Source organism: Batrachochytrium dendrobatidis (genome assembly GCF_000203795.2).
Source record: "Batrachochytrium dendrobatidis JAM81 unplaced genomic scaffold BATDEscaffold_6, whole genome shotgun sequence".
NCBI classification, from domain to species: Eukaryota; Fungi; Chytridiomycota; class Chytridiomycetes; order Rhizophydiales; genus Batrachochytrium; species Batrachochytrium dendrobatidis.
Window position 1 is genome coordinate 992976 of NW_006281104.1, and position 12306 is coordinate 1005281.

Sequence of the window (12306 nt, forward strand, 5' to 3'; positions counted from 1 at the left end):
ATGATATTCGGTCATGATTGATACATGATTTTACGGTTAATCGTTCGCCACAGGCAATTATAATCCAACTCACTTTTGATTGATTATAGCATAGATCGTCTGTCAAGAAAAGCGGTATCATTCGGTGCCCTATAATACCACTGATGAGCACAAAGACTAGTGAATTAAAGTTTATAAAGCAATGCTGTCCAGTAAGATTGGCACCCATCAAACATGACTGTTTATCATGTATCTTGGCTCTATTAGTGTTCCATGTATGTGAATACGACTGTAATATGAAATGGATCTTGATGGATAACCGTATCTTGCTTATCCGGAATAAACACCCAGTAGATGCCAACACTACCAGATAATAATCAGATTGGAACACTAAAAACGGACGCAGTGCCCAGATGCGGATTGGAAACTAGCATCATTTTAATGTCGGAGTCCAAGCTTTGTAGACCATGTTGGATAGTCTTGCAGTATGCAGCCAGTCAGGGTCTAAATCAAGCCAGCATCGACTCCCAATCTCATCAGTTCCGTACATGGAACAAGATGAAGTCATAAGCAAAAGGATCAACAGAGAGCTAGAGCATGTATATGGATCAGATTTAATTATGTGAGATACAGATAAATACTGTTATATCAGAGTTGCAATAGCAAATTACCAGTATAAACAGGGTTTATGTTCCACTAGCATCATCAGCAAATACATGAGCAGCAGCAAAGTGGATATTTGTGGAAACGGAATAGCAAACAGAAACAAGAATGAATGCAGACAAAGCATGTTTCTTGTATAGACAATGAGCAACTGTTGCAATGGTCAAGCCTTTTCACCTGGCAGAGCGCAGGTTAATGTCGATTCAAAAAACTCGCCAAAATCATGGATTGTGTTTTCCTCGACATTTGATTGCAAGATTCGGCTCAACCAGAACTGTTACTACGGCATGTTCTCTTGTAGTATTCTTTGGTGTCGTGACTCTTTACCTTTTGTCCGTTTTACACCCTCACATGCATTCAGGCCAGTTGGAAAACTAGCTCGCATTCAATCCTCATCGCTTGAACCATTATCAGTGCTTGTTCCATCGATTCTATTCAACAGCCAAACTCTATTCTCCACTGTGCCTTTTACATACAATTCTAATCCTAAAACATACGATTTTATCGAAATGGGTCCACAAGCCAAGATTTTAAAACCCATTTCCATCAACATTATTCCGAATGCCATCACGCCCAGAGAAGAGGAGATTCTTGAACGAGAGATTACAAAGAAACTGCGTCGGCTTTTTGGTAGAGAGGGATACCGTGAAGCTCATACCGATCATGTCATTACAGGATACAAAGAAGCAATCGTTAGTGCATGGACATCTGTTGAAACTGCAAGTTCCTCGGGTGAAAAGGAGGCCGTGGAAATCCTTGATAAAACTAAACTTGCCATGTCCAAATGGCTTGGACCAAACCGACCGGCTAAATGGACTCCGCCTCATGTGTTGGATATGCGGGATGGAAACAGTGGCATTCGCGCACATGTAGATTTTGTCGAGTCTTCTGGAGATGTCATTGGCGGATTGTGTTTGATCTCGCCTGCTGTCATTATTTTTCGGAATGTCAAAAACCCTGATCGAGACTATTTCAAACTTTTTGTTCCTGCCAGATGCTTGTATATGCAAGCGTAAGTAAACCATTCTAGATGCTTTATCCTGTCAATTGGTAGCTAATCTTTTTATTTTGTCATCAATTAGCGACGATACTCGATACAACTACACACATGAAATTCCCATGACAGACGATCCAGCACACTCATTCAAAGGAGAGTTTGTCGAGCGACATCGTCGTGTTTGCGCAATGTTTAGAACTAAAAAGAACATTAAGCGATGACGAGGTATTCGTGATCAATTTCGAGAGCTACAGCTACTCGAGCCTTCATCTTACGAATAAATCCAAAACGGACTGCTTTTGTTGATTTGGCTCATTAATACATCTAGTTGACAATCGTTGCAAGCTGGTCACGATTGTGTCGAGCCTTGTCGGCTTTTTTTAATCTCTTGGCTTCATTCTGCTGCTCCTCTTCTTGTTTGCGCAAAGCAAATAGTTTACTTGTAGGATCAAATTCAGGATTGGAATACAATCTGAGTTTGCTGGCTACTACAGCTGCTGTAGCCTTGTTTACTGTAAGCTCCTTGGCATTGCACAAATCTACACGAATTGCCTGTAAAAGTTGAATCAATCCTTGTACTCGTTCGGGTGTTTCGTTTTGAAATCGATCTGTAATAAATGCACTGATGATGGGTGCAATAGTAGGTACATGACTTGCCATCTCCTGGATTGCAGCAAGAGCAATCTGTGAAGGCATATACATGAACAAAGCATCTGATATCAAGGACGATGTAATCAAATCTGTTGCTTGATTATAGACGGCATACAGTCGTTTTATCAAGTCTGGATGTTTCCCTCGGGGTTGTGAAGATTGTATAAACGTCTGAATAATCGTTGTAACGTGTTTATAAAATTATGGACGAGTGATGGATTAGTTGGATATGAATCTATTGCATCAATCTACAATTCTGATTACCTGGATATCAAGGAAAAATCCATGCAATGGCCAGTATGGATGATGTACAGAGTATTCAAATTGAATTCCTTTGGAAAGCACAAATTCCAAATGAATCATGACGCTTGCATCTGGCGACTTGGGTACTTTGCTGAGAAACTCATCGAGCGGCATCAACGAGTTTTCTACTTTTGTGCTCAAAAAAAGACATGTCATCCTAAACGGTTGATATATGTAAGCAGCTGTTGACAGTGCAGATCCAAAACCTAAAGTATCTGCTTACAAGATAATTTTGGGATCATAGTCCATGACGGTATTGTTGAGATAGAATCTTTTAAAAAAAACAATCGCTGTAGCCTAGAAATCCAGCATCGATTGTCTAATTAGGTCAGAAAAAGATTGCAATGGTTGGATTGCAAAACCATTGGTACTTGCTTGAACAGTCTTGTCAAATCCAAAGAATTTACAGTAATCGATGATCTTGCCTTCGTAAAATCTGCAATAGTCCAGCTGTTCTTTCCATGTAACACATTCGGAACCAGGACTTGCGGAAGAATCGGTACTTTCTGACTGTTTCAACTAGAATACAAAAACATTCAAGCAAGAATGGTCATTAGCCTTTTAAAATAGCAATCTCGATGGTAGATGAGTTAGATCAGACAAAGCTTACCTCGTTTTCAAGTCTTAATGCTTCTAGAGTTCGAGCAACCCCATCAGTGTTGACCTGCAGTCTTTTTTCCATTAGTTTTTCTGCAGTAAACTGCCAATGTTTATACTGTGAAGTCTGTTCATATAGATGTTGTGCTGAAGTTTGGTTATTCATGAAATTGATTTGTTGGATTGCGACGAGCAAATATTCCAAAATATCATCAAGCAGTGTCCTCAGGCATTGTCAGTTGCATGAGATGTGTATATATCACTGACTGGAATGCATTGGATTGTGTATGTTGTTTCAATGGCTGAAATAAACTGTTTTGTGTTTATAAAATAAAACATTATTGAGCAGTGAATTAGTATTCAATTTTTAATATACAAAATATCGATTGAGATTGTAAAAACTACATGCTAATCGTGTCAAATGCACAATATAAAGATACCATTTGGTCATGTTGCAAGGTATGGCTGATTACGGTCATTGTTAATGTGGATGAAAAGACAGAAATGATTATATTTCAAGTCAATCTGAACATGTTTAATAGACATTCTGATGGTATCAAGCAGACTGTTGTTTTAGCAAATGATAACGCAATGATCAGCAAACTGATCGTGTCAACAAGTCAGATTGTTATACACAATTAATGAATGATTCTGACATTCCAATCAATAATATTTTTAAAACAAGAATCCAATTCATCAAACACGAAAACGTGGTTGAATCAATTTCATGCGAATCCTCCCTAAATGCACGATATGGCAATGATGATTGACAATTTCCTATTTTCTCTATTCTCATCCCGTTTGTTGATAGCTGCAAGTGATTTAAATTTATAATGTTTTTCAGTAATCATTTCGTGAGACTGACTGGCTACCATCCTTTAACTTACGACTATATTCATACAGAATGAGATACTGAGTCATCAAGCTTATTTTACTAAATGTCTGGACAAGAGTTATCCGCGCACAAACTGCCATTGTCTATCACTGTTCAGCCATTGGAAAGGAATGCATTCCTACCATACGGGGATGTTATTGACGCTGGCAGTCAGATAACAAGTGATGTTGCTAACCAGGGTAATATGCCAACTAAAACAGGTGTTTTGATTGACTAGCAAGTCTGAAACTCGCTAATCTTGCAATCTCTAATGCATGATATTAGGAACTGCAAAACGATTCAATCACCTTACATCATTTGTGAATATGAGAACGGCATCTCAAACTCCAAAGCTTCATCAGCAACTGCCACCATCACTTACTCAGCCAGCTGCTACTCCCAATTTGTGTATTTTCCAAACGCAGCCCGCAACCATGCCCTTTTCCATAAAGTATGTATTAATTGTTCATGTAAAATGCAGCATTTGTATATATCTTGCAGTGATTACCTTGGAATATTCAATGTGCTTTCCTACTACAGATTGACTGTTAATAGACATCAATTCTTTTTCTAAACACGCCATTCAACATATGCACACAAACTACAGTTTTGAACTGGAATAATCGTTGTTCTCGACATCCTTGTTTAGTATTTCATTTTACGTGAATACATGACTAGTTATTCTCTGACCCAAAACAATTTCAATCGTTATTTGATTGTAATGAGGACTGGCGTCGATCATGCAAACTCACTAATTGTTTATTTTCATATTATCAATAGACTTCTTGAAAGACATAAATATTCTACACAGATGTTCATTCCAATGGTGCAACCTACCAAAGAGATGTTTTTGACAATGAATGCTATTCCAAGTTACTACGTGATTGTCGCCCTCAATGATCCAATTACGGATAAACCAGACTGGTCTACTCTTTGTGCTTTTCAAGCTACTACAGTTCAGGCATTCAACTACAATGCTGGGGTCTGGCACCATCCAATGGTGGGATTGGGTAGCACGATTGATTTTGTATGTCTTGTTTGGGAAAGACGAGAATTTCAGACAGAACAAGATGAAGATACAGAGGAAGTACATTTAGCTGCTAATGAATATATTTTATTGCAACCGTATTCACCTAAAATGGAACACTCTTCTGTATCTATCTTGCAGTGATTATTTTGAAATAAACAATGATTTGATGTTGGTTGTTTCCCTCTAGAAATCGATTAGTTGAATAAACACATTCCCTTCTCATCTGGCATGCTCTACAAATTCATTGGTTGTATTTTAAAAACACATGTGGTCGCGGTTTGAAAACAGATTGCATGCCTCAGGAATGCAACTCTACATGCCGATCACCAGGAGAAATCCCAGTCAACTATAAAGTTCAAATACTACAATATTTCCCAGTAACTTGGCACCAATCAAACATGACTGTTTATTATACATCGACACTCTTATTTAGTGTTCCATTTTGCATGAATACGACAGCAAGTGTAACGAGGCAGACAGCCCATACCTTATAGGTGAGTGTCATCTAAATTCTTTTAGTTTATTATCAACAATGCAAAGCAGTTGTATTGATATGGATATGCATGCCAAATTATGGTTGAGAAACATGGAATCTAACTCATGTGCTGCTTGTAGGAAATCGTATTAATGATGAGTTGTGGAATAAGCCATAATATCACCTGATACTACAAACTATCAGTTTAAATATTGGGAATTTCAAAAAATCTCACTGGATCAATTCTGGTTCATTTAGGATAGTTCCTAATAACCAGCATGCCTTGTATTAACCCATGGGTAATTATGTTATACCGCTGGTTTGAAGAAAAAGCAAATCCCACCTGTATCGGTTGCCCTGGTCAAAGTATAGATGAGTATATGCCAGGTACGTGCCATCACTTGTTCTGTTATGGAGATGTAAATGAGGACCCTACGGTAAAATGCTAGGCCGCGACAGTTTTTGCATAGTTTGATATACAAGATAACGCGGACAGCATTGTGTTTTACCTGCTAACACTTCTACCTTCACTGCCATATAGCTTACCAAGACTACTTTCCTTTTGAAAAGCAGTTTGGTCTAGTAGATGCTATCGTAAAAACTGTAAAAGTGACTGGCATTACGCTCAGGAAAAAAAACAAAAATCGAGGTATATGCCACGCTTTTTGATAATGGGTGTGGGCATTCTAAATGATAACGTGTGAATTTCATATTTGATTGAGCTGTACCATGACTGTGGAATATCTGTTTACAGTCCATGAAAATGTTTTGATGCTGCTGTGGTTTATGCTAATCTTACTATAGTCACCTATGCCGTTCCATGTGTCACTCGTTACATAGAAGCTACTGACATTATAACAAGGCCACATTTCGCACGTACTACCAAGCAGAAAATAACTAATGGCCCTAGCGCGCCTATCGAAATACCCGTAAAATCATCCTACCAACAATTGCAAGCAAGCTGTGCTGAGACGACTCAAAAATATTATAGACCATATACCATTGTTGGAGAAGGACGAGGACTACTTTCCATGCTAGATCTAGAGTCAATTAAAGCACTATCCAAGCAACCTCTTGCATCCAAAGCATCACGCAAAGATCTCGATGCATCCCGTTACCCAGCCAATGGAGCTTTGGACAAACAATTGAAAATTAAAAAGCATCAAAAGAAAATTGACATGCTGACTGCACCAAGCATTTCTGAATATCAAGATGCGACACAATTCTCGGTACCAATCAAGACAAATAGCTGCTATTTTTCAGATTCCGACCTTGAAAAATCCAACAGTCTACAAGACACAGTCAGAGCTCATTCCCGTATTTCTTCGAGTTCAGCCACATTTTTTGATAGTGTCCAAAAACCAATTGTCTTCAATATCAAGACATTCACTCAAGAACGACCAATAAGTGCAAGAATAGTGGAATATGGTTCTATCTTAGAGCATCTGGATTTTATGGAGAAACAGAACAGTACTGTTTTTCCAAAAAGTCTATTCAATGGATTTTGCGTGTTGTGCCGAAATTCTAAACAGCTTAATAAAATGCAGGACATCGACAATTACCATGACAAACTCAATGTTACCGCCTCTATTTTAGCTGCTGTATCTATTCGTCTAAAACACGAATTGATACATACTGCAAATAGAATTGCTTTTGCATCCGATATATTCGACATTTCTCCAACCACCAAGTTGGCTCTATTCACAATGAAGAGTTACTCAGTCTATCAACTGATTATACCTTTACGAATACTCCGAAAACTAACCCTTGAAAAACTGTCGTTTTTAATGAACTACCCAAACATAAAGAAACTCGAAATCTCTAGCCATAACTTTTTCAAGGATAAGTTTGAGCCGATTCGACAGGATTCAGACCATGCACGTATGCTTTTTATACCAATATCTACAACTGGTATCATTTTCAACCAGAGTGACACGGTTGTCGTTGGCACACCACTTGATAGGGTGAGTAAAAGGTTTACATGTAATAGATCTTGCTCTAGTTCTTCCAAATATCATTGTTGCTGTATCTCTTGACACTGAAAAGTAGTCGAATCTACAGAATGTGATGTCGAATCAACTAAAGTATCTGAATCTAACATTGATTTGCTAAAGTCGAACAGAATGTATCGACAGGGTAAAACATGTACATTCAATCCTCGGTCGGGCCAAAATACCACGCAGAGGTTGGATAATCCAAACGCTGACATCTCGCTTTTATTCAAGCCAACGGCCATACTTTCTAAAGATTTCCAGTATCCTACTCCAGTGAATTCGTATGCTACATCGCCGATTAGTTCTGTCATTCACAACTATGCAGCAGACATACAGCAAAAAACCCACATTCCAGTGGAGCCACCTTTGACAACCAACCTGACAGTCTCTAATAGAAAAGATGACATTTCTACTCCGTATAGTCCTCATCAATCTCGTATCGCGTATAAAAAAGGAAAGCAAGTCGCGCAATTGCCAAACTACTTATCCATCTCGACTGGCAATCCAAAAAACAGCCCCGTAGTGGCAACTGTGTTTGGGCTGATGCAAGTATCCAGGTTGATGAAGACCGCCAATCTAGGAAAACTAACGGCACACATGAATGGGTTTTGTGAAATTAACATCTTTTCCAATACTGGATGCTCTAGCAAGTATACTTTTAACATGACTACAATCATTAGGATCACAAATTATTCAAAAGAAACCCTACAATTTCAAACGCCAGCTGTTGCAGAACAGGTTGGAACAAGATCAGACGGACTCGGTCAAAAACTAGCAGTTGTATTTTGTGATGGCGATGATCAAACAGAGCTTTTCATTTATGCAGAGCCAAAAGAAGATTTGGCTGATGTAGAAAAATTTTGCTATCAAATACAGTTTAAATGAGGATTGCCATAACTATACTAAAGAATTTCTCGCTTTAAAATAAATAACGCTTAAATACTCTTTGATATATTGGTATAAATTGCCTGCTTTTTCAATAGACGGTGCTCATCATATGATACCCACATAGTCACTATGATTTGAATTGGGATCACTCCTTTGTGCTCATTTAGCATAAATATATTGTGATCAACAAATTTGAAAACAGATTCATGTATTGGGGTTGATCATTTTGATTTTGTCAAACTCCTTTTCGTGTATTCGAAGTATCAGATATGGCTACGCTCTAGTTTGAAACATATTTCATGTCACAGGAATGCAACCATACATGGCAATCACCCAGTGTTTACTTGTAATGTTCGTTTTTGGAAGTTGGAGATTCAACACGTATGGAACTGATTGAAGCTGTAATGTGAGCATTCATTCAGCTGCTTAATACAAGGATGGGCGTGGAGAAAGATCAGTAAACTGTTGATTAGTTTAGAGGGCACAATATTTCCTAATAAACTGGCGCCATCAAGGACCATATTTTCGGAACAGTATTTGCATAAAATTCACTCAACCACACTGCTGTACGTGGGGTTAAGTTTGTTTTGTAAACATTGGTATATTATTTGTTTGGATGGCGGGAGCATTTATCGCTCATGTTTCCTGTACCATGGCAACAATCTGACTTGTTGACTAGTTTTCTGGACAATCTGACTTGTTGATTGAATATAAAGCTTTTTTCATTTGTCTTGATCTGATACGAGACCTTGACATTCTGCCTATACATGGTTTGCATACTAGCCTAAAACACTGCGATTTTAAAGAATCCACGGTTTTGAAATGCAGTGGTTTTCTCGATGCTATCAAAATACTATCAAAATGCTATCAAAGCATGACTGGATTGAAATATAACATTTCTGTCTTTTCATTCCTTTCTCGTCAGCTAAAGGGTGGCTTGAGCAGCTCGAACAATCCATTGGGCGGAATTGCAGCTGATCACGTTGAAAAAGCCTCAACAAAGCAATGTCAGAATAATAAACTTTAATCATTCCAACACTCGACCAACCAACATTCATTACTGCCCATTGCATCAAACTCCTTTAAAAACCAACTGGATTTGAAAACTATACAATTAAAAAATGGCCCGTTTACCGTATATGCTTATATGTGCTATTGTATTACTGCAAGGTGTGATGGCCCAGTCCAGCAACGGATTGGCTGATCCTCAGCAAGCGTCTACTGCACTTAACCAGTTATGTACTGCTCCAGCCACCAAAAACTTGCTCTCCTGTTCTATTCGTGCAGCTTGCAAAAGCAGCCTAACTAGCAGCAGCGATCCATCTTGCTCAGATGCTGTACTCTTGACAACTGCATGCAAAACTGATGCTGCTGTTGCATCAGCAAGTGGTGCATGCAGTCTAGTTAGTGCCTCTTGTCCTGCTGGTAGCGAGTCCTCTATTTCACAATGCACCCCAGTCAAGGGCTTACTGCCCACTCTCACCCTACAGCAGAATATTTTCAACATCTGTACAGCCATGAAGATGGAGGGCTGTGGAGCCTGTCCTACTCCTATCGACAACAGCACTGTTGCCTCATGTGATGTGATGGGTACTTACGCTCAACTATGCACGGTAAGGAGTTTGATCTTGATGGCCACAAGAGTCGGAAATGGAGTATTGAAGATGGTTACTAATGTTGTTTTTAATAGGTAATGCCTGATATGAGCAATTGCAAGAGCATGTCTGCCATGTGTGGACAGTCTCCATTGCCCTTGGCCTTGGCTGCATACTGTCCTAATGTGGCTAGTTCACAGCCCGGCTCTCCTTCCACTTCAGCCTTTGACACCACTATTCCGGTAAGCCTATTTATGCTGATCAATGTTTTTGATTCATTGTATCACCGATAATTTATTTACACTTTTGAAAATAGGAAATGAAAATGTATCTTCATACTGGTATAACAGACTATGTTTTATTCAAGTCTTTTGTGCCGCGTACTTTGAATCAGTATGTTGGTGCAGTGGTAGTTTCTATTGCCTTGTCGATTGTGTTCTTTATCATAAGTGCCTTTCGCAAGTCTCGTTTAATCGTCCATGCTGCTTATCGCCAGACGATTGCTAAATCTACTTTCAAATTCTGGGACACAAAGACTGAGTTGTATCAACTTGAAAACGCTATCCTACGCACCCTCGAGGTGTTTGTTGGATACATGATGATGTTAATTGTCATGACATTCAACGTCGGTCTGATTATTGCTGTTTTAGCTGGCGTACTGATTGGATCTTATGTATTTGATCGTTCAACAGCTACTGCTGAAAATAGCAACGTGTGCTGCGTTTAATCGCCATTGATTTGGACTGTTTTAATCTTTAATGGGGCTGCAATCAACTCGGATCTTTTACTCGTCTTTTTGGTTTCTTTGTTCTCAACGAGTAGCTCAAGATTGTTCACGGTTTGAATCGCTTTTAAAGCAAAGCTTACTCTGACCTATTCCATGATTTTCTGTAGTTCAAACACGATTATATTGCACCAAAACCTATTTTTGTCGGATTAAATATAGCGCACGGCTTTATATGGTCAAAATATGCAAATGGATTTGATCTTGATGCTAATCATTGCCTGATTCATCTCTATGTACTAGACCGAATAAATATAAATTATTCAAATAGTCGGTCATTTTTATTGATGGTTCTTGATTTCGTATGGTTGTATCTGCTATTTGAAACATCAAGATTGAGCATCAAGAGCCGAGTTTTTACAAACGTATTCACATGAAATAGAACATCAAATAGGTGTCAATACTACTGGACAACACTGTCCTTTTGAATTATTGTTTAGAAACGGGGTTTGGTGGTTTTATCATTCAAGCATGTCCTTTTACGTATGAATTTCCACTTTTATGTGATAACCTTGTATATTGCCACCAAAATCAACACATCAAGCATTTATTGATGGTTTAGCTACCTTTTAATCACCAGCACTTGGACAACGAAATGCTGCAAGCGTACTCGTGGACTTTTATCAAGCGCAAATGCCAGCCAACAATATCAATGATCTTGAAAACAATACCACGTACAAAACCCAACATTTGTAAGTGACGGACAGATTAGTAACGAGTAATGTGACCAGGATTTATTGGGAATATTCAAACAAATATCCAGATTGTAATGAGCGAATCTGATGATCGCACAGTGTATGGCTATGCAAAGGTAAAACTGCAAGATCTAAACACAGCAGTTCAAAACTATTGCTTGTAATCATATGATGGTCGGTATGTTTTCAGACTGATCAAAGTAGTTGTCGAGGCTTTCTAAACAACGATATACAACATCTCCAAACACGCATATTATTCTAAACAGCATTCCATTTCACAAAGCAACTGTATGATTAGACATGGTTTACCAGCCATTCAACAAACAACACGATGATTAAGACTACACTACTCCATATTACACATCGAATTCTCCAAAAAACGATTCGGGTATAATAAATAATGGGCTTATGCGTCAGTAATTCCAAACACCGAGAAGCTGAGGATATTCATTGAAGCAATCAACCTGTAGTAGAAAAGCAGCAAACGTTTGATCATTGTTTATTACAAAGCAAAATAGAGGCAGTTATTGCAAGATAAATGCAAATTCTATTGTATGTGAATATGACCGTAATATATTGACACAGCAGATATTTTGATTGAAATCATTGCTTGTGAACGCATGTCTAAAAGCTTGTAAAGTATCGTCCAAGAGTATCGGTGATCTGAACTACGCTAAACAGCATTCTTTTGTTATTCTAGCTGTCTTGTCTAGATGGCAATGTACTGTTTAGTAATTTATTTGTCAGGAAAGCTTATTTCTTAACTGGAGTTCACTCTACA

The 12306-nt window shown here is 38.4% G+C and overlaps 6 protein-coding genes across 6 annotated transcripts in view; 5 read left to right on the forward strand and 1 right to left on the reverse strand.

Moving 5' to 3' along the window:
- Positions 1 to 279, forward strand: part of BATDEDRAFT_25098 (uncharacterized protein) — a gene marked incomplete at both ends in the record, with an annotated part of 973 nt that extends 694 nt beyond the window's left edge. The window contains 2 exons of the mRNA XM_006678951.1: positions 90 to 191; positions 247 to 279. Coding sequence (XP_006679014.1) covers positions 90 to 191; positions 247 to 279 — 135 coding nt within the window. The remainder of the gene's footprint in view (positions 1 to 89; positions 192 to 246) is intronic.
- A 506-nt stretch (positions 280 to 785) lies between these two features.
- BATDEDRAFT_88958 (uncharacterized protein) lies at positions 786 to 1860 on the forward strand (the record flags this gene model as incomplete). The annotated part of the gene is made up of 2 exons (XM_006679152.1): positions 786 to 1654; positions 1725 to 1860. The coding sequence occupies 2 exons, from the start codon at positions 786 to 788 to the stop codon at positions 1858 to 1860; spliced, it is 1005 nt and encodes a 334-aa protein (XP_006679215.1).
- A 103-nt stretch (positions 1861 to 1963) lies between these two features.
- On the reverse strand, positions 1964 to 3356 carry BATDEDRAFT_25100 (uncharacterized protein; the record flags this gene model as incomplete). Its single annotated transcript, XM_006678952.1, has 5 exons — positions 1964 to 2461; positions 2555 to 2750; positions 2817 to 2890; positions 2975 to 3112; positions 3204 to 3356. The coding sequence occupies 5 exons, from the start codon at positions 3354 to 3356 to the stop codon at positions 1964 to 1966; spliced, it is 1059 nt and encodes a 352-aa protein (XP_006679015.1).
- A 740-nt stretch (positions 3357 to 4096) lies between these two features.
- BATDEDRAFT_35133 (uncharacterized protein) lies at positions 4097 to 5235 on the forward strand (the record flags this gene model as incomplete). Its single annotated transcript, XM_006679054.1, has 3 exons — positions 4097 to 4264; positions 4350 to 4515; positions 4845 to 5235. Exons 1-3 carry the CDS (start codon positions 4129 to 4131, stop codon positions 5233 to 5235), a joined length of 693 nt encoding a protein of 230 aa, XP_006679117.1. The 5' UTR covers positions 4097 to 4128.
- A 612-nt stretch (positions 5236 to 5847) lies between these two features.
- On the forward strand, positions 5848 to 8448 carry BATDEDRAFT_25102 (uncharacterized protein; the record flags this gene model as incomplete). Its single annotated transcript, XM_006678953.1, has 4 exons — positions 5848 to 5956; positions 6111 to 6218; positions 6374 to 7533; positions 7684 to 8448. 4 exons carry the CDS (start codon positions 5848 to 5850, stop codon positions 8446 to 8448), a joined length of 2142 nt encoding a protein of 713 aa, XP_006679016.1.
- Positions 8449 to 9496: 1048 nt separating this feature from the next.
- BATDEDRAFT_36984 (uncharacterized protein) lies at positions 9497 to 11099 on the forward strand. Its single transcript, XM_006679082.1, has 3 exons — positions 9497 to 10064; positions 10142 to 10288; positions 10363 to 11099. The coding sequence occupies exons 1-3, from the start codon at positions 9573 to 9575 to the stop codon at positions 10771 to 10773; spliced, it is 1050 nt and encodes a 349-aa protein (XP_006679145.1). The 5' UTR covers positions 9497 to 9572; the 3' UTR covers positions 10774 to 11099.
- Positions 11100 to 12306: the final 1207 nt, after the last annotated feature.

What these genes read in the sequence shown, in the direction of transcription:
- BATDEDRAFT_36984 (XM_006679082.1), top strand. Translation starts at nt 9,573, where the DNA reads ATGGCCCGTTTACCGTATATGCTTATATGTGCTATTGTATTACTGCAA. An exon ending in CTTACGCTCAACTATGCACG is followed by an intron (nt 10,065 to 10,141) that starts GTAAGGAGTTTG and finishes TGTTTTTAATAG; the next exon opens with GTAATGCCTGATATGAGCAA. An exon ending in CCTTTGACACCACTATTCCG is followed by an intron (nt 10,289 to 10,362) that starts GTAAGCCTATTT and finishes TTTTGAAAATAG; the next exon opens with GAAATGAAAATGTATCTTCA.